The sequence below is a fragment of the Monodelphis domestica genome, chromosome 5, assembly GCF_027887165.1.
Source record: "Monodelphis domestica isolate mMonDom1 chromosome 5, mMonDom1.pri, whole genome shotgun sequence".
Taxonomy (NCBI): domain Eukaryota; kingdom Metazoa; phylum Chordata; class Mammalia; order Didelphimorphia; family Didelphidae; genus Monodelphis; species Monodelphis domestica.
Window position 1 is genome coordinate 121,205,565 of NC_077231.1, and position 19,438 is coordinate 121,225,002.

General features: G+C 54.6%; 2 protein-coding genes and 3 non-coding genes across 12 annotated transcripts; 1 reads left to right on the plus strand and 4 right to left on the minus strand.

Moving 5' to 3' along the window:
* Positions 1 to 913: 913 nt before the first annotated feature.
* On the minus strand, positions 914 to 3,563 carry C5H12orf57 (chromosome 5 C12orf57 homolog). Of its 3 annotated transcripts, none has more exons than XM_056799199.1 (3): positions 3,524 to 3,563; positions 2,475 to 2,703; positions 914 to 1,309 (listed from the first exon to the last, which is right to left on the minus strand). In XM_056799199.1, the coding sequence occupies exons 2-3, from the start codon at positions 2,674 to 2,676 to the stop codon at positions 1,158 to 1,160; spliced, it is 354 nt and encodes a 117-aa protein (XP_056655177.1). In that variant the 5' UTR covers positions 2,677 to 2,703; positions 3,524 to 3,563; the 3' UTR covers positions 914 to 1,157. The 3 variants fall into 3 exon arrangements, with proteins under 3 accessions (XP_056655177.1, XP_056655178.1, XP_056655179.1); XM_056799200.1 differs by lacking the exon at positions 3,524 to 3,563 and adding an exon at positions 2,972 to 3,409 and having other exon boundaries at positions 2,475 to 2,651; XM_056799201.1 differs by lacking the exon at positions 3,524 to 3,563 and adding an exon at positions 2,972 to 3,381.
* On the minus strand, positions 3,186 to 3,248 carry MIR1549 (microRNA mir-1549). The gene has a single exon (NR_034964.1). It is a non-coding gene; the product is annotated as a microRNA mir-1549 (primary transcript).
* MIR1549B (microRNA mir-1549b) lies at positions 3,190 to 3,247 on the plus strand. Its single transcript, NR_162974.1, has one exon. It is a non-coding gene; the product is annotated as a microRNA mir-1549b (primary transcript).
* LOC130454816 (U7 small nuclear RNA) lies at positions 3,309 to 3,370 on the minus strand. Its single transcript, XR_008912613.1, has one exon. It is a non-coding gene; the product is annotated as a U7 small nuclear RNA (small nuclear RNA).
* An 818-nt stretch (positions 3,564 to 4,381) lies between the features above and the next one.
* On the minus strand, positions 4,382 to 18,397 carry ATN1 (atrophin 1). 6 transcript variants are annotated; one of them, XM_056799189.1, is made up of 11 exons: positions 16,585 to 18,386; positions 13,119 to 13,191; positions 12,060 to 12,267; positions 11,790 to 11,927; positions 11,538 to 11,651; positions 8,105 to 10,167; positions 7,746 to 7,968; positions 6,387 to 7,083; positions 5,383 to 5,526; positions 5,077 to 5,257; positions 4,382 to 4,862 (listed from the first exon to the last, which is right to left on the minus strand). In XM_056799189.1, exons 3-11 carry the CDS (start codon positions 12,084 to 12,086, stop codon positions 4,829 to 4,831), a joined length of 3,621 nt encoding a protein of 1,206 aa, XP_056655167.1. In that variant the 5' UTR covers positions 12,087 to 12,267; positions 13,119 to 13,191; positions 16,585 to 18,386; the 3' UTR covers positions 4,382 to 4,828. The 6 variants fall into 6 exon arrangements, with proteins under 6 accessions (XP_056655167.1, XP_056655168.1, XP_056655171.1 ...); XM_056799190.1 differs by lacking the exon at positions 16,585 to 18,386 and adding an exon at positions 13,405 to 13,456; XM_056799193.1 differs by lacking the exon at positions 11,790 to 11,927 and having other exon boundaries at positions 16,585 to 18,394.
* Positions 18,398 to 19,438: the final 1,041 nt, after the last annotated feature.

The following is a 19,438-nucleotide window of genomic DNA, read 5'->3' on the forward strand; positions in this document are numbered from 1 at the left end:
ACTTCCCTCTTCGCTTTCCTTGCAGAGCAGCCGGGGAAGGAGAATCTGGAAATGGGGGAAGCCATCCCCAACTGGTGCATGTGTGGGGAAGGGGGGCTGGTATTAGAAAATCAAACCGAGGATCCATTTTATGGTCAAAGGATTTATTTATTTTAGAATCCTTCCCATCACCTTAGAATCAAGCAGATTCTAAATCTAAATTAAAAAAAAAAAATAGAATCTAAAGCAGAACGACAAGGTTTAGGCAATGGGGGTTAAGTGACTTGCCCAGGGTCACACAAATCTGAGGTCAGATTTGGATCCAAGACCTCCTGGCTCTGGGCCTTGGCCATAGGATTTAAAGCTAGAAGGAACTTTAGAAATCTTCTGACTCAATTTCCTCATTGTACAGATGAAAACGGAGTTGCCCAAGGTTGCAGAAAGTTGAATTAGCAGTTGGCAGCAGACCCCTGATCTCTAATTCCTATGGGCTTTGCTAACAAAACAAGAACCCATAAGCCAACCCTCCTCTAACTATAATTCTACCTCTGCCTAACTTTGATGCCCACAGGGATCTCAGCCTGTTTTCTAGCAGGTTCCCCCAGTACTTACATGCCCAGGTGAATAAAGTCCCAATCATTTTTGCAGAATTATGGCTTTCTCTGCACCATGATTCACAGACACCAGCTCCTATTATTTCCTATTTATCCTGTTCTATGGCTTAGCTTTATATATATTTGTTTGTATATTGTGTCCCCCCCATTAAATGGTGAGTTCCTTGAGGGCAGGGATTGTCTTTTCCCTATTTTTCTATCCCCTGGGCTTAGCATGGTGCCTGGCACATAGAAGATGCTTAATAAATGTTTACTGAAAAAATTTTTTTTGAGGTAAAAGCGGCATGGGATCACACAGCTAGGAAATATTTGGGGTCAGATTTGAATACTGAATTGAATTTAATATGTGCTGGGGAATAGGGATTGAACAGGGAGAAAGTCAGATCATTTGGACAGTTTGGTTGGGTTTTTTTTTGTTTGTTTGTAAAATGTAGAAACCATGGAAGTGGGCAAGCCCAAGAAATTGCCAGTCCAAGAAACAGCAATGTTTATTCTCCTCTGGGGACAGCTGCAGGTACAAGAGCTCCAGGATGACTGGCACATCTCCCTAACACAGGTTCTCCCTCAAGAGGCTGCCACGCTGCCCCCTAATCCAGGCCCATGTGGGGGCAGAGTCATGGGCGGCAGAAACAAGGCCTTCAGCTTTCCGGATAAGCTGGCAATCTCAGGATCCTGGGCCTCATACGACTTCACCAGGCGGGCAAACTTCAGGACCCCTAAGAGATTACAAGAGAGAAGTCAGCCAAGCCCTTTCGCTTTTCCCAGGACCAGCTAAAAGTGTCCAGAGCAAGGAGAAACTGACAGTCAAGAGCGGAAGCGGCCGCTGTCAAGACCCACAATGCATTAGGAGCTTTCATCTCTCTTCTCCACCTCCAATGGGATGGAGGGAGACCGAATCACTTCCTGTTCCACAGCAGACACCACGCAGAAGCGAAGGGGTGTTTGTTTAAAGTCTTGTGCGAAGAAGAGAGATGACTAATTTTCCCTTCTGGGGGGAAAAAACCCAACTGGATGTTGTGTCGAGCTGGGGAAGGGGCAGAGACAAACAAGGTGGAGTGTTTTATAGGGGAATACACACGAAACACAATCCCACCTGCATACCGATCAGCCATGACACTCAGTCGAATGATGCTTTTCCCTCTCACAGCACATCTCGGCCCCCAGTCCTTCGGGACCAAAATCTACAGGAACTGACCCCATCCGTCTGAATGACGGTACCCTTGGCGGGTAGACTATACCCAAATAGGAATTCAGAAGTCAACCCCCCGGGGGGGGGGAGGGGAAGGGGAAAATGTATGCTCAGATCCTAGCTGCCACCGCGTGTCCAAAGAGGGGACAACAGTTTCAAGAATGCTATCAGCGCCCAGCGAGACCATCCCCCCCCCCCCATTCCAACAAGAATTTGCCTGTTGCAGGGTGTGCCACAACAATAAATAATGTTATTGCAAGGTGAGCGTAATAATAGCTCCAAATCATACTTTTAGAAGCTGTACTTTTAAAAAAATAGTCTTCGTTTAAGAGTTAGATGAATAAAAATAATGCCATTTTATGGCTGTTTTCAGCAAATCAATTTGAGGCAAGCGTACATAGGGAAGGGCCTCGAAGGTAGAAAGCCCGGGGTTTCGGGTCTTGCTTCAGGAACAACTCGGGCGTATCGGCTGATGCCCCCCTCCGGTTCCCTCCCCGGCCCTCACCCCGAAGCCCGGGTCATTTCACTGGACTCACTGCCCTCCAGGCAGCGAAGACTGAATTGTAGGGGAGGGACGACTCTGCCCAGCACTAACAAAATCATCAGTCTAATCAAATTAATTCATTCTATTTCCCCAGGGACTAAGGTTCGGACTAGGCCCTCCCGCGCCGCCTGCCCCCGCCAGGCCCCACCTTCCCCGTCGCAGCTGAAGCCGTAGGCTTTGAGGACCTCCTGCTGGATCTGCGTGGCCACCGGGAGCACGAACTGCAGCATCTTGCCCATGTCGTTGCAAGCATTGTCTCGAGCCTCCTCCATGCGCACCGCGTTCTCCGGGGCCGCGAAAGCCTGGATGACTTCAGCTAGGACCACTGGCAATGCCGATGCCAGGGGCATAGGGGTGCCGAAGGGGGAAGGAGGTGCCTCCGAGAGAGAGGGGGAGAGAGAGGGGAAAGGAGCAGCAAGGGCTGTGAGGAGGTAGGTGGCAAACCCAGCTAACCCCTCCAGCCAGTCTTCTTGACCACCACCCTCCATGCCCGAGTGGAAAGGCAAAGAATGCTCATCCGCACCCTCTCGGGCCTCCCTTCCCCATTCTGGCAGTGCCTTCCTTTGTCTGCTTTGATCCCCTCCACGGTTCCCTTCCTTTCCGGCTCCTCTTGAACCACCATTCATAGCAGAGAGCTCCGCTCACCCTTAGCTTGTTCGGCGCTCAAGGCCGCAGGTTGCGCGGGGCCGGACGCCATGGGGCGCCCCGCAGGGGCTGCAGAAGTAGCTTCCAAAAGCAATCCTCCCGCAAACTCAGCGAGAGAAAGCAACAAGCCAACCCCGGAAGCCACGCGTTAGCTCCCAGCCCCCGAGTGCAGCGCGTCAGCATCCACAGTCGGAGCTAAGCGAAATTTGTTCCCAGCTACCGGGCTTGCAGGGCGGAAGCAAAACAAAACTCAGCTTCTACCTACGAGCCCGGCGAGTTACGAACAAACACGCGTCCTTTTTCTTTACAAATGCAATTTCTTTCGCAAACAGAAAACGAGGGCTTCCCGGCAAACACCGGAAAACCTACTAGACAAATTCTAAAAGAGCTGTAACACTGACGAAAGTCTGTCGGGAATGAGTTGAGGGTATCCGGTGACTCCACTTTCAGTGAGGGTGAGTAAAAGGAACCTTGCTGAATCTCTCTCTTCTCTAAGTTACAAGGAAACAAAGTATATTTGGCAGCCTAGACTTGTAATTTAAGGTAAAATACCTGCGTTTCCCTTCCGAAGTCGTTAAAGTCTTGATAAGAGTCTATGCAAATACCCTCGGTGTTGATTGGATAAAAAGTCCAGGCACACCCCCTCGAGTGAGAAGAAGGAAAGCACGTCAAGAAAAGCTTCGGAGGAGAGCGGCGGGCGGAACCCTGGGCAAATTTGATCCCATGGGAAACTTTCGTCTTGGGTTCATTTTTTGCTGAGCCTAAGCTTGGGGATGCTGCGTGATCTTCCTGAGCTTGGGAACCGTGTCCCCTTCCTCCCTCGGGCCTAGGACCCTCTCTGGCTCCAGGAAAGCGGATAATTCTCTGGTCATCTTTCTGCTGGGGGCGCTTTAGGAAACTCGTCCTAACTCCTTTTACTCCACAGGGGATCCCTTGCCACGGATCTTGGGGCTCCAAGACCACCTCCATTCCATAAAACTGCCTTGATGCTTTCCTGGGGGGAAGCCCTGTACCCCTCGCCCCCAAGGGCCCTGAGTGGTGTGAGAATACAGGCACTGCCAAGGTCAGGAACCCTGAGCAAATCATGGACCCGGGGTGGCATTTTCTGCTCTGAAAACAGGGTCCTTGCACTCACTGTGCATTTTTGAGAAAAGCAAAAGGAAGGAAATGCTGATGGCTATCTGAAGTCCTCCAAACAGCTCTGGGCCTCGAGTGACCTCACAATCCCCCCAGTCCCTTGGGCTCCCAATGACTCTCGGTGCCCTTTGGTGGGGGGAGCAGAGAATCTGGCAGCGATACCCCTTACCCACCCACAAGTCCCCGGCTTCGGCACCTTCAGTCGGCTAGTCGCCTCCCACGTGACAGTGTCACCCCACCCCCACAGCGTCAAATAACCAGTCTTAGTCATCCTGGGGGGTTGTGAGGATTTTTTTGTTGTTGTTTGGTTTTGGTTGGGGCCTTTTTTTAAAGAGTGGCATATAGATATTTATATATATATAAATTATTAATGTGGGGGAGGAATTGTGGGGGTATACAATAGGGGAGGAGAGCCGCACACAGGTGGGGGGGCGGGGCAGCACACGATGCTACAAAACAGCCACATCTAACAGATGAAGTAATCACACCGAGGAAGAGGAGGAGAGGAGGGGGGCTGCACCCCCCAGGAAGTTGGGAGGGGCAGGAGAAACAAGGAAAGGGAATCCCGGCCGTGCCGCTGGGCGCTTCTGCCTCTCAATCTCCCCAAGCTACCCCGCCTCATCCAGTGCCCTCCCTCCCGCTCCCTCTCCTCCAGCGGGCCTCTTCACTTTCTTCCGAGGGGCTCTGCCGCCTCCCCTGGCTGGTCCCGGTGCCGGTGCTCTACAGAGGCTTGTCATTTTCCTTCTTCAGATGACTGCAATGGGGGGAGAAGGCACATTATTACAGGAGGTCAGGCGGAGGGAGTCTAGAGGCCATTCTGGAGGGAATGGAAGCGCCCGTCCTCCCGACTTGGTCCCAGGCAGCTAGTTGGGGGGGTCTCCTCTGAGTCCTGGGGGGCTGCTCCTGCCTCTTGGTGAGGTTTCTGGGGCACCCGGAGCACCATCCTGCACCCTCCAGGGAGCCTGTACCTGTAATAGTCCTCCTGGGCGGGGAGTGGCACGCTGTGCAGCGGGTGGTGGGCATGGAGCCACTGCTGCTGCTCCAGGGCCAGGCGCTGCAGTTCCGCAGACTGGGCATGCATGGCCTGCAGCTGATGAGCTGCTGACATGGGAGCTGAGAGTGAGGCTGGCAGATCCCGGTAAGGGGTGGCTGTGGAAGAAGAGATCATGGGCTGGGCCCGTCCCCCCTCTCCAAGCACTCCTGCCCTCTCCCTCCCTCTAGAGCTTTTCCTTTCCCGGCTCCCGCCTTGACATTCAGCCACCCCCATTCCTTACCAAAGAGCTGGTGACGAAGAACCTCATTCTCATGCAGGGGGTGAGGCAGGAGAGGGTTGGGGAGGGTCCCAGCTGGGTAGGGGATCCTGGTAAGATGGGACCCTGAGGCCAGAGGGTCGATAAGAGGATGCACGGAGGCCGAGGCTAGAGAGGAGAGTGGGGACAGAGGCTGAGCCTCAGGAATCAATGTGCAGATCCCACAAGGGGCAGGGTGGCACCCAGAGCCGGGCCCCAAGGACACAAGGCCACTCACTAGAAGAGGTCGGGTGGCCTGAGGAGGGGGAGAAATCAGACACGAAGGCTTTCCCCAAAGGAGGTGCGAGCGGGGAAAGCTTATGGCCAACTTGGAGGCAATGATATGGGCGTGCTTCATAAATCGCGCTCTTGTCCATAACCCCAAAGACCCAAGGGCAAGGCCTCTCCCAGAAGCACTGCTAATCTCGGGGCCGGGGAGAGACCTTGGTAGGAAGGCCTTCTGGAACATTCAGCTATATCTCCAGTTTGTATCCCTACTTGGGTACCTCACGGGTGGCTGATCAGAGCTTGTTGTCAAATGGATAGGAAGGAGAACGGATTGGGAGGAAACACTGAGAACTCGTAATAATTTCAGAGTGGTGTGTAAGCCATAAGGTACACAAGCCTGGGCACCCTCAAGAGAGATGGCGGACAAGTTTGACTGAGGGAGAGATTTTCAGGCAGGGTCAATGTATTGATCTGTCTCCATAAAGGAGAGGATTTGCGATGAGGCAGGGTTTTATTGGGGGCTTATCAATCAGAGATATACAAAGAAAAATCAAAATGAAGAAAAAAGTGGGGCTTCTAAAAATGGTTAAGTGAAACCTGTAGGGGATTGACCTTCCGGGTGCAGGCAGAATGGGGGAGAGGATGACCAGGGCAAAGCTGAGGGAAATTCAGAAAGGGTGATGAAGCCAAGAACCAGCCCCGGAGGTCTAGGTTGGGAGAAGACCAGGAGAGGAAAAGAGTCAAGGAAGTTGAGTCCTCACCTGCGTGGATGGCATCCTGCTGGTGCAGATGCAAGTGGGAGTGGATGTGGGAGTGCTGGTGGTGATGGGGCGTCACATTGAGCATCTGCAGGCGGGCCAGGGGGTCATTGCCTAGGGCTGCCACCCTCTCTGCATGCTGCCTTTCCGCCGCTAGCCGCTCTGCATAGGACATGTCTGGCCGAAGAGCTGGCCCAGCTGCCAGGGCCAGGCGCTCCCGCTCTAGGGGCCCCAGGCCCGGGTGGAAGGGGAAGGGGTGCAGGCCAGGTGGGGCGGGCTGCAGGGCCAGACCCCCATGCCGAGGAAAGGGATCCAATCCTGGCCCAGGGACCCCATGAAGGGGCTCCAACTCTCCAGGTTTCACCTCAAAGCCAGGCTTGAGCCGGTCTCGAAGGTCACGTTCTCGGGCTTCACGCTCCCTCTCGCGAGCAGCCGGGTCACTGCTGTAGAGGGCGGGGACATTATAGCCCAGGAGCCCTGGGTCCACGGCCCCCAGGGGCACATAGAAGGGATGGTTCCGATTACCAGGAGACATGACGTGGGGCCGAGCGTACTCGCTGAGCGTGCGAAGGGCGGGCGTGTCGGGCCCCAGGTAAGGGGGCACTGTGGCCACTGCGCTGCCCGGCTCGAATGGTGGCCGGTAGGGCACCGGGCCCAGGGACGGGCACTCCACGGGGGCTCGGCCCTCCTGAACCAGCTTCTGTGGAGGGGGATGATAAGGAGGTGAGCCCAGAGGGGCTGCTGTCCCTCCAGGTCCTGGGTCCCAATAAGGGGTGCCATGCCATCGGATCAGCCGGGGAGATGACTCCCACACCACCCTCGGGTGGCCCCCCTGGGCACAGTATTCTCACCCCTAAAGTGGAGCTAACAGTGGTCCTGTGTAGTCAGCTTCACAGGACTGTTATGGAAATGGACTGTATATGACTGACTGTGGGCCGCCTCGTGGCACTATGTGGGCCCTGGAGCCCGGAACCCTGCCTCAGACACTTACTAGCTGTGTGAGCTTGGACAAGGCCCTTAACTTCTGTTTACTCATCTGTAAAATGGGGGCAATGTGGATCAAATGAGTTGAAATGTGTAAAGCTACAGAAATGCTAGCTCTTATTATTGCTATTGTTCTTGGAATGTCACCCATTCCGAGAACAAATAGGCCGGGCCAACCCACCCCCAAGATAGTTAGCGAGGGATCGCCTTCTTTTGCATCCTTCCAAATTGCAATGGTTCCTCCAATCCTGGAGGTGGCGGTGTGACTCAGGCGTCCGCTTCATTCCCCGCCCCTCACTTTGGCCACCCCGCCACCTCGAGCAAAGAAGTGAGGGAAAGAGGGAAAGAGGGAGCCCCGGGCGGGCGTGAGCCACTGACCACGCTGCGTTCGAGCTCGCGCTCCTTCTCCCGCTCGCGTTCCTTCTCGCGCTCCCGCTCCCGCTCCCGCTCCTTTTCCTCGCGCGCCCGCTGCTCGGCCTCGCGCCGCACCTTCTCCACCAGGTCCGCGCGTTTCTTGGCAAGCTTGGAGCCCTCGAGCGGTACGAAGTACAGGTCGCTGCGCGCGCACGAGTTGAAGCCTCGGTCCAGGTGTTTGTTGAACCTGTTCGGCGGCGAGGAGGCGCGAACGCGCGCGGCTCAGCACCAAGCATATTACAGGGCGCCCCTCCCCCCATCAGGCATTCCCTCCCACAACAACAGGCCCCTCATCCCAGCTGCCGGCTGCCTTCGTCGCTCACCGGGCCGACTGGCTGGCGTGACTGGGCACATCCACCACCTTGGGCGCGGGCGAGGGGCTGCGGGCAGGGGGCGCAGGGCTCTCTGGGGCCTCGTACTCCTCGGCCGGCTCCTGTTTGATCTGGGATGCACTGAGTGGGGGCGCGGCTGCAGCCGAGGTGGCACCCGGGCCCGGGGGCAGCGCAGGCAGGCCCGAGGGTCCCACAGCCGGGGATCCTGGTTTGAAGGCCCCGGGGCCGGCGGGAGGCGAGGCACCGCGGTAGCCCGGCGGGGTCCCCGTGCGAAAAGTGGGGGGGGAACCTGGCTTGTAGCCAGGCGGTGTGGCGGTCTTGTAGGCCCCTGGAGACGGGGCCCTTTTCACGTAGGCCGGTGGCCCCGGAGGCGAGGCTGTCTTATAGCCGGCTGGGGAGGAGGCCACAGTGGCAATGACCGTGGAGAGCGTGGCCGAGGCCGAGGTGACCGGCGGAAAGGCGTATGGGGCGCCCCCTGCTGGGCCCTGGGAGGGCGACGCGTGGGAGCAAGGGTAGGGCCCCTGCGAAGAGGTTGAGGACGAGGAAGACGAGGACGAGGAGGCCGAGACAGCAGCACCACCACCCGGGCCCGCCTGGCTACTGTAGGGGCTGGGGCCCGGGCCTTGACCGTGGGGCGGGGGCAGGTGTGCTGGCCCAGGCGCAAAGGGCCTCAAGGGGCCCAGGGATGGAGACAGGGAATAGGGGTGGCCGTGGTGGGAGCCACCCTCGAGGCTGTGAGGGTAGGGCCCCTGAGCAGCTGGGGCTGAGCCGCCACCACCAGGTGGGTGCTGCTGCTGGGGAGGTGGTGGCGGTGGCGGCGGCGGCGGCAGGGCTTGCTGCTGCTGTTGCTGCTGCTGCTGGGGTGCCTGCGGGGCCTGTTGCTGCTGCTGCTGCTGCTGGTGGTGATGGTGTGCTGGGGGGCCTGGAGGATGACCACCTGCCTGACCCGAACTGGGGGCTGGGAAGGGGGCCTGGTGGGCATTGCCGCTGTTGGCCAGGAGTCGGCCATAGGAAGGAGGGGGACCCTGGCTCCACACGGCCTGGGAGGGCAGAGATGGCTGGGTGTATTTGGGAGGCTGGCTGGACACTGAGAGGCTTGTGGGTGGGGGGAAGGAGTGGGGGTAACCAGGCAGCCCCTGGGAGGATGGGTATGGAGGCCCAGAGGAGGAGGAAGAGGAACTGGAAGAAGCAGCTGAGCTGCAGGAGGAGGCATATGGATACCTCATTGGAGGAGCAGGAGCTGAGGAAGAGACTGGAGGGATGGGGTGGGGTGAGGGAGCCAGGCTAGGGCCTTTATCGGGGCCAGGGGGTAGTCCACCCATGCTTTGCCCCATAGCATGGGGGGAGGGGAGGTGCCCAGGCATTGGCTGGACCCCAAGGCCGGGAGATGAGGCAGGGGCATTATTGAGGGGTCGGAGGGCAGGAGGAGGGGGAAGGTTGGGTGCCACATGGGGAAATGGAGCTGGAGGAGCAGGAGGTGGGTTACCCATCCCACCAGGGGTAGGAGGTGGCTTAGGAGGTGGTCCACCAGATCCAGGGCCTGATAGGGAAATGGGGGTAGTGGGCGGAGGGTGCTGCTTTGCTCCACCAGGAGGCCCCACCACCGGAGGGGCACTCCCTCCCCCCTTGGAACCTAATGGGGGCCCAGACAAGATGCCTGCCCCAGATCCTCCAGAATAGAGTTGTGAGTGAGGTGGGGGCCCAGGTGGGGCTTGGAACATCCGAGGACCTGGGGATTCCATGGTAGAGTGGTAGTCAGTGGCCGGCACTGAGGAATGAGGTTCAAAGCCAGGCTCTGGTGGTCGGGGGTTGCTATCTGGGGGTAGGGGAGAGGGTGGAAAGAGTGGAGGTGGATGATAAGGGTGGGCAGGACCCTGGGATAATCCGGAGGATGAGTCAGAATCATTTTCCACGCTTCCAGGGCTATAGATGCTAGGGGACGTGCTTCGGTTGTCCTGGTCAATGTCTCGTGGATCACTGCTGGCATCATCATTCAAACTTCGACCATCCAGGCTGTCTAGATCAGAGGGTGACTGTGGTCTTGGGAGTTCCTGCTGGGAAAGGAAGTGGTTACCCTATACCAACTGTTCTTCAGTGGCCAGTACCTTTTTATTGAGGATACTGATTATCTTCAATTTCTTTACCCACTTCAGTCTTTCCTACTTTGGTATATCCCAGATCACTGACATAGTCTTCCTTCACTTCAGATCCAACCATGGCACTCTTCCTACTCACTAGACTCCAGTGTCTTCTTCCTCTAAGATTAGACATCTGTTTAGGTTTTAAAGCCTTTCACACCTGGCCCTAAACCTCTGGACATGAATCCTGCGTCTGCACTTTGATCTAACCCAACTGGCTTCTCTTCCTCATACATGACATTCTTATCTTTTGCCTCTGTGTCTCAGTGACCCAGGAGAGAGAACACTGAGCCAGGAATCAACCCAAGTTCAAATCTGGCCTTGGACACAATAGCTATGTGACCCTGGGCAAATCACAATCTCTGCTTGCTTTGGTTTTCTCTGGTGTAAACAGGGATAGTAATAGCACCTGTCTCTGAGTTGTTATAAGGATCAAATGAGATATCTGTAAAAGTACTTAAGACAGTGCCTGGAACATATCAATGCTCACGTCCTTCCCTATTCTTTTTACAGTAGATGTTCTCTGTGTACTGTTAAGTTCTCCTTCCTCACTTCTACCTAATAGAATCCTTCAAGAATCAAATTTTCAACATGAAGTTTTCCCAGATCCAAATGCTAGTGTCCACCCTCCAAAATCACCTTGTATTTAATATCTAATACATATTTGTTGAATGTAAATCCCTTGAGAATAAGGATTGTTTCATTGAATTCTTAGCATACAGTCTGACACATAGTAGGCCCCTAATATTAACACTTGATTTATGATCACTTCTTCAGTTTGTCATCCCAACACCATTCCCCTAATTTTAAAAAATCAGCTCTTAAATATTCTCTTTACTTAATCTTCACAGGAAGGATTGAAGAACCAGTCAGGCTCTGGAGGGTAGGAATTGCTCTCTGGTTCCCTTTTGTCTCCTGTCTTCCACCAATGCACATTAAATCAAGGTGTTTGCAGTGCCTGGAATGCCCTTATTTCTTCCTTCAGAAACTATTATCTACCTCCAGGATCAATTCTGATATCACTAGTATGTGTTTTTTCCCCTCAATCATCCTTGTACTTCTTGTAAATATGTTCTCCTCTGCTACTGAGGAGAATATCAGCCTCTTAAGGGCACAGACTTTTGTTGTATCTTTGTATCTCTAGTGCCTAGAACACAGAAGGATTTAATAAAGATTCACTGGCCTAAATTTTGTAGGATGTCCCTCATGAGAACCAGAAAGGGCAGGGAGAGAAAGGTCCAGCAAGAGTTAGCTACTGGCAGAAATGATGGCAGGTGGGCCTCTACCTCTGTTTTGGTCTTCTTGGGTGCACTGGTCTCCTCTCCTTCACTCTCAGAGATTTCCTCATTTCGACCCTGCTTGCTGGTCTTTGGGGTGGAGCACTCCTCTGCCCGGGCCTTCTGTTGAAGAGAGAGATTTCTCAGATCCCATAATTCCCTTCCTGGGTTATACCTTACCAGTCTCATGCTCTGACTCCTCCCCTTTGCCAGAAAGGAACACCTCCCCCCAGGAACGAGAGGGTCCCAGGGACAGAATACCTTGGCAGTCTGCCTGGATTTCTCAGCTTTGCCATCACTGCTGGAGGTACTGACCCCACCAGGGGAGGCCCGGCCCCTCAATCTCAGCTCTTCCCTTGGCCCAGGGGCCTCTTTCTTCCGTCCACTCCTCATTGACATCTTAGGGAGAGGAGGGCCCAGGTTAAATTCCTTGTCTCTCCCATAGTCCCAAACCTTCCTCCCTGACCCCTAAACTCTCATGCCTCCCTAGTTCCTTTCCTTCCACACATCCCTGGTTTAGCTGTCACTCACTGAATCTTTGTTCTGTCGAGTCTTCATTCTTCAGGCTGTGGAGGCCCCATTCTCCTCTGCCTGGGCGGCTGAATACATAAATGGCTGTTTTACCCCCAACTTCCCCACAGTTTAGGCCTAAGCAGGAAGCAGGCCCTCCCAGGGTTCAAGTGGAGGCACCTAAGGCTGAAGCCTCAGAGTGGGAATATTCTAGAATCTCCAGCAGAGCCTGCCAGACAGAAAAAAAAGAAGCCATCAAAACCACAAAGACAAGACCTGGATCCTGGAGAGGAACCCAATTGTCAGAACTGTGACAAAATCTTATCTGTCTGAAAAAGGATTACCTGGACTTCCTACCAATGGGAATACTTTTAGGGTAGAAGAGGAATTGGGCCAAGTGCTTCCAGCATCCTTGTGCTTCATAAACAACATTAGTGGCAACCTTACGGAATTGCCTTCTGCTAAGGTGCTTGCACCAAATGGTTGGGATTTACAAGACGCCTGGGACCCTGTGCCCTAGATGGATGGATGTGATGAAACTACCCTGATCTGCTGTGGGCCAGACACCAACCACAGCATACCTCCAAGTGAGGGAGGGATCAGCCATCCCATCCCCAAGAAAACTTCTTTGAGGCAGGAAACCTAAGACTGTCCTGGTGCCCTCCTCGAACTCTGGATCCTACAGTAAGTAGGGACATGAAGGGATGATGCTAGCTGGGGGGAGAGTGGTGCCTCGTGGGAGTCTGAAGAGAATAAACATTATTTCAATTCTAGTCTAATATTTCCGAAGCTAGAGAGTAAGTAAGAAACAGAATGAGCTGCTTTATGCTGGGAGAAGCAGGCCTGGGTCTTCAGTGAGTGTCCTTGCTAAGGACTCACAGACCCAAGATCCTAGGCCTCAGATCCTTACTTAGCATATTGTCCTTTTCTTAACCTGCTTAGTCCATATTTGAGCTGAAACTGAATGTATTCTGCATTGCCGAGTTCCCACCATGGCATAGATCAATAGTACATGTTTTTAAATTGAGCAACTGAGAGGTCTGAATAAGTCTGCACACCCATAAAAATTGTAGACCATACCTTTCAACCTGCTTCAGATACTAGATATATGACTGGTAGATCACTTAACTGCTGCCTGCCTCAGTTTCCTTACCTGTAAAAAGAGGAGGTTGGTCTCAATGGCCTCTACAATCTCAGCCCTAAACCTCATAACAAGGAACAAAGCCTTCTAGTACTCAAATATATCTGGTTCCACAAATGTTTTTCACTTGCCACTGTTTTTTAGCTGTATTTCCTCCCCTAAATGTGTGCCGCCTATCTTCCCCATTTGACTGTCCACACTATCTTTCCCAGGACCATCTCTTACCTGAGCTATGTGACCAGGAGGACTTAACTTCATCTAGCCTCATTTCCTTCATCTGTAAAATGGGCATCATCATACTTGTACAATATATCTTAAAGGCTTATGAAGAATGTGCTTTGAAATCTCACAGTACATGTAAATGTCTATCTTTCTATCAATCAAAGGACAAGATTTTAGAGTAAATGCTCAATGAATGCTATTGACCTTCAGACCCACTGCCTAAAGGCAATAGGAGGAAAGTCTTCCTGAATCTAGTGAAATTAGTTCTTTTCCTTTCCATCAGGTTACTGTTTGAAGGGGGCAAAGAAGTTACCCAGCCAAGGCTTTGTGGCAATGTTTGTTTACAATATCATTAAACTCCCTCAGCATCTTAGCCCAAAGGACACAGAGAACTTAACAAATGTGCTTTCATTCAGTTTCACTATATTCCTAAGACAGGAAAGAGTGGACATGATTTTTACAGATTTTTTACATCATTTTACAGATGGGAAAAGAGGCCTCTCAAAAGAATGCATGAGTTGCCCAAAGTCACAAAACAGCATCATCTGGGGCTTTGGCCTCTAGATTATGCCTGCCTCACCTGCACCCTGCCAACTAATGTTTGGATGCTGCTTAATTTGATTTTTTAAAATACTACATATCACTCTGGGAATATAAATCAGATACATGGTGAGGTTGGGAAATTTCTAACCAAAAACACCACAACGATGAATGTGTCCATTTTACCTTTGCCAAATATCAGCTCTACTATCTAGATGGTCTCTTCTCTGTGGGCATTTTTTGTTCCTGACCTACTACTCTCAGAATCTCTTATTCCCTAGCTCCCCAAATTAGGGAGAGGTAGCACCAGTGTGTCTCCTCATCCCCTGACATGTTTATACAAACAAAATCAAGTTAAAGTGGGTAAACATCAAGGGCAGTCCTGAAGAAAATAAATCACTAAAGAGCAACACTGCTGCCTGATTGGGGTACCCAAAAGGATATTTGGTTTAATGAGAAGTGGCAGGGGTTATTCAATACATATGAGTCCCCCCCCCCTTTTTTGAAAGCACCAAATAGTGGAGCCACCTCTCACCTAGCAATTAATCAGCTGGGCAGAGCAAAGCAGGAAGACTACCGATGGGTCAGCATAGAGAAATGAGCAGAGGCAAAGAAACTTTGAAAGAGGAACTGCAAAACTTGAGGAGTTGATGTGGAAAAGAGATCAAGGATATAGAATCAGGCCAGGTGCCTGCTTAAGAGAGACTGATGGGAAGACATTAGGGACCCCTAAATCCACTGCTCTGCCAGGCTGTACAAGAGCGACAGACTGACCCTCGGAGAAGCCTTCCAAGGACAATATGACCTGTATGTGTAGACCAAACATCACCAGGGCTTTCTGACCTACAAATAACCCTAGCAGCTCACTTCCTGTTGCTCTCTCCAGGGATATTCTCACCTGGCAAAGGCAGAAAAAGAGTGGGGCCATCAGTATGGCTCAAAGAGATGGCAGGTAGAGGGCCTTATGGGGAGGGGGGGGGGATGTGGAGATGGCTTGGGAAGAGAGATTTGGGATAAGATATGAGGGTTAATATATGAGAAAATGGAGAGAGAGCAGTGTGAAACCAGTTGAGGAAGTCCCTGAAGTCCTAAAAGAGAGTTTGGCAAAAACCTATCTTCTGTCAAGCCACTGTGCTTCAGGTGAGAGGCTGTAAATGTTCCCCCATTGCTTCAGGTAGGGCTCCTGGGCAAGGCTGGAGAAAGGTGGTCCAAAAAGGGATTAGGCTTCCTGTGGAGCCCTTCTTCAAAACTGAGAGGCCCACCCCAACAGCTAGAACAAAACTGGCCTATCCCTAGGTGGGAGGGCTCTGGGGTTACAGAACCCTAAAAGATAAAGATATGGAGTCTCCCACAAACACCCCTCCCCAGACCAAGAGAGGAGCTGGGCCTGAAGTCCCAGCACCATGGAAACTCAGAGCAAGAGCCCACTGGGAGCAGGCCCCAGGGGCTCCCCAGGAACCTAGCGGCCAGAACTCCTAGAATTGCCATAACAAGAAGTCACTGGGCCCACCCCCAACTCTGGCCCTCCAGGGAAAGAGGTTTATGAGGCCTTCAGCCTTTTTAGGAATGAGTTCCTTCAGGATCTTTGGAGCCAAAAGATGCAGCCATGTCTAGAAGGTACAGGATGGCACTGGAACTGGGGGCTGGAAAGAAGCAGGGCTACCTGAAGCCCCAGTCTGCTACAGCAACTCCATTGGGCTGGAGAGCCCTCCCACGGAGGCCTGCTTCCCTTTCTCCACCCCCCAGACATTTCCCTCTTTGCTCTGATCAGTTAAGGAGAGACCCTAGCTCTGCACCCGAAGGCCCCTCTACTTAGGAGTGGATGTGCTTGGAATAGGAGAAAAAGGGAACAGAAGGGAAGTCTGAACATTAAAGCCACGCTCATGCCTCCCCCCGCAAAAAAACACCTGACCTCCCAGAGAGCCCTTCTCTGGTCCCCCTTCCAGACTCTGGTTTTCTCCACCTTTTATCTACTTCAAACTCCTCGACTTATTCTACCCCTAACCCTTCATCTTCCCGCCTACCACACCCCCTCCCCCTTAACCACCTATACCTACCTGCCCCAAGAACCCTTTTGGGGGGTCCTCAGACCTTCCTGCGCGAACCTCCCTATACACCCCCATTACTCCCTTCTCCCCAACCTCTTCTACCTCAGCCCTGCACCCTTACAGACTCCCTTTTTTCCCATCTTTCCTCCGTTCTCCCTCATATTCCTGTTCTCCCTTGCACCCCACCCCCCTTCTGGACCTCGTCTCCTCCCCCAGACTCTCCCACCTTTCCCGTAGCCCCGACATTTTCATGCTCTCACTTTCATCTCTCCCATTCCCCCCCATCCTGTGTTGCCCCACCCCCGCGTTCTCAGGGACCCCACCACCTATTCTCTCCCCGCAATCCCGGCTCCCACCCACCCCCCGTCAAGGTTCCGGACAGGCAGTGCCTGTAATGGGCGGGGGAGGGGATGGGGGGGCCGGGGGCCGGAGGGGGGGGAGAACCTTAATCGGAGAAAATAACAAATGGAGGAGACGCCGGCGGCGGCAGCGACTGGGGGTGGGGTGTGCGGGGAGCAGGGGTGGGGTGGCGGGGGAGGGGTAGCAGCAGGCCCGGGACCGGGGATCGGGGGACTCGGGCTACGGCAGCTCTTACCGGGTCCTGGCTCCGGACGGAAGGCTCTTCTGGGGTGTCACTCAAGGCTCCGGGGGGCGGCGGCGGCGGCGGCTCCCTGGGCCCCCCCTTTCCCCGCCCCGGATTCAGTCGCGGCGGCGGCGGCGGCGGCTTCGGGCCCCCGCGGGGGCGGCCCCCATCCCCCCTGGTCGATCGGCCGCCCTCGTTAGCCCCCCGCCCTTGACTCCCCACTTTGCCGCGCTCCCCCCGCCCCGCTGTTGCCTCTCCCCGGCCCCGGCACCCGCTGGCCCCAGCTTGCCCCTCCCGGGGCCCACGGCTGCTGACACCGCTGCTTTCCCCAGCCCGGGGTCCCGGCCCCCTCCGAGCCCGAGCTCGAGCCCGAGCCCGAGCCCGAGCTCTCCTCCTCCTCCTCTTCCTCCTCCTCCTTCTTCTCCTTCTCCTCCTCCTTCTCCTCCCCTCCGCCCTCCGCTCTACCGCCCCTCTTCAGGGCCGATCGCTCCCCCCCTTCCCGAGCCCCCTCTCAGATCTGATTCTGTTTCCCAACCCCACCCCACCCCCCAAAAATATGTGTCCCGGAGAGAGGCCCCGGGGCCGGCGCGGGCTGCGGGCGGGCTCCGCCGCGCGTCCGGAGACTCGCACAGGAAAGCGGGAGGCGAAGGGACGAGGAGGGGAAGGGAGGGAGCAAGAGAGAGGGGGATGGGAGAAGGGAGGAAGAGAAGGAGAAGGAGGGAGAGAGGAGGGAAGGAGGAGAGAGAGGGGGCAAGGAGGAGGGAGGGAGGGGGACGGAAAGAGGGGAACTGAGGGAGACGAGAGCGAGAAGCAGGGAGCAGGGGAATGGGGAGGGGGAGAGGTGGGGAGAGAAAGAAAGAGAGAAAAGGGGGACGGGCACGGGAGGGGAAGTCTAGAAGGAGTTTAGAGGTGATGGAATGTGAGGGAGAAATGAGAGTGTAGGGGAGACATGGGAGGAGTTTGGGGGCAGCAATGGAGTGGATGTGGGAGAGGGGGGTGGGTTGTAGGAGAATTTTAGGGTGAGATTTGTTGGGGGAGAACGAGAGAGTATGAGGAGTTAGCTGGGGGATGAGGTGTGTAAGAGAAAGGGGGGAGTGTGGGAGGAGTTTGGAAGGTAAGGAGGTTGGGGCGGAATTGGGGGGTGGGAGGAGTTTGGGGTTAACGGGGGTCTCTGAGGAAGAGATGAGAAACAGAGTTTGGAGGTTGAGGAGGTGGGGAGAGAAGTTTGGGGGACACAGCAGAGTGGGAGAGAGAGGGCTGTGAGATAAATTTGGGGGGTGATAGGGAAACGTGTGGAGAGATGGTGGAGGAACCTTGAGAGAAGAAGGAGGGGTGTCGGAGAGAAAATGAGGGGAAGATGGGGCCAGATGAGAATCCTAGGGAGAGGTTAGCGGAAATAGAGGAGGAAAGAATAATAGGAATATAATGGGGAGCTAGAGGGGTCTAGGAGGGGAGATGGGACTATCTGGGCAGAGATGGAAATATTAAAGTGAGGAAGGAAAATTGATAATGGAGGTAAGACAAGGAGACTCGAGTTGTGGGAAGATAGAAATATTGGGAAATAGGAGGCCCTTGGGGACATTTGGGGGAAGGATGAGGTCCATGGGGAAAGGTGGTGACAGGGTCGGCCAGCCTCTCTTTTATCCTCTCCCTTTTCTCTGGCCTGTCTTCCCCTGTCCACAGCAAAGGTCATTCAGGCCACCAGGAAGGACAGGAATGGTGGGGGTGGGGAGGGAAAGTGGAGGGAGGTAAGCTTCACTTTGAACCAAACTCTCAAACCCATTTTTATGCCCCAGAAATGTCTCTGGCACCCTCCCCAGCCACTCTTCTGCCCCTCCCCTTTATTCGTCCTGGATATATTCCCCTTCGGTGCCCCCAACTCTCAGCACCTTCTGGCTCCCTCCTCTGCCAGGCTCTTTGCCTCCGACGCCCTCTCCGTGCCCACAAGCCCCTCTTCCTGGCCCTCACTCCCTCCCTGCAGCCACCTTCTCCAGGTTCTCTTCCCGATCCCACCCCCCAGCTGTCCCATCTCCCAGTACAAAGGACCTAGAAACACTGGGTGAATTTTTGGCTGCAGAGCCCGAGAAGGCCAGAGGGAAGTGGAGGGAAGGAGGAGGAGGTGGCTGGGAAACGAGAAGAGCTGGACCTGGAGTTTCTGGATTTGGAGTCCCCTCCTTCTCCCCGGATGACTTAGGAGGAAAATCAATGGGACCGGGCCGGGGCAGAGGCAAAAAGTCAGCTCCCGGCCATTGGGCCCGCTCTGCCTGCTGGGGTGGGGAAGAAGGGGGCCCCTGGGGCCCCCTGAGCCACTCTGCTTTCCACTTTCTCTAGGCTTGTCAAGGGGGCCAGCAAGGAAAGGGCGATGGGGCCAGGCGGTGTTCCCAACTCCTGGGCCGAGGAAGCAGCCCGGAATCTCGGCTGCCGAGTCGTGCCCTCACCCTCACAGATTTTCCTCTCCCAAATCTCCTTCTGTTCCTCCTTGAATTTCCTCTCCGGGGGGAGCTGCTCATTCTCCCCGTCCCCTATTCCTCTTCGGTCCTCTGCCCTTGGACAGTCTTTACTTCCTGCCTTCCAGAGGGAAGGGCTCCTCCCCTTTCGGACACCCAGCCTCCCTCCATCCCGACCATATTCTGCTTTTCTCTGCCTCCCTCCGGGCTGGCCCTTTCCTAGCCCGCGTCAGGTCTAAGCTTCAGGGGCTCCCCCGGGCTAAGAATGAGAAAGGAAGGCGTTTGGGGGGATAGGGGTAGGGGCTGGGGCTCGGTAGAGACCCCTGTCAGGTCCCAGCCTCGGAGGGGAGATGGGAGGGTCTCTCTCCTGCCCCAATCCAGGGCACAAGCCCTGGGCCCCCCATCCCCCCAGCCAGTGG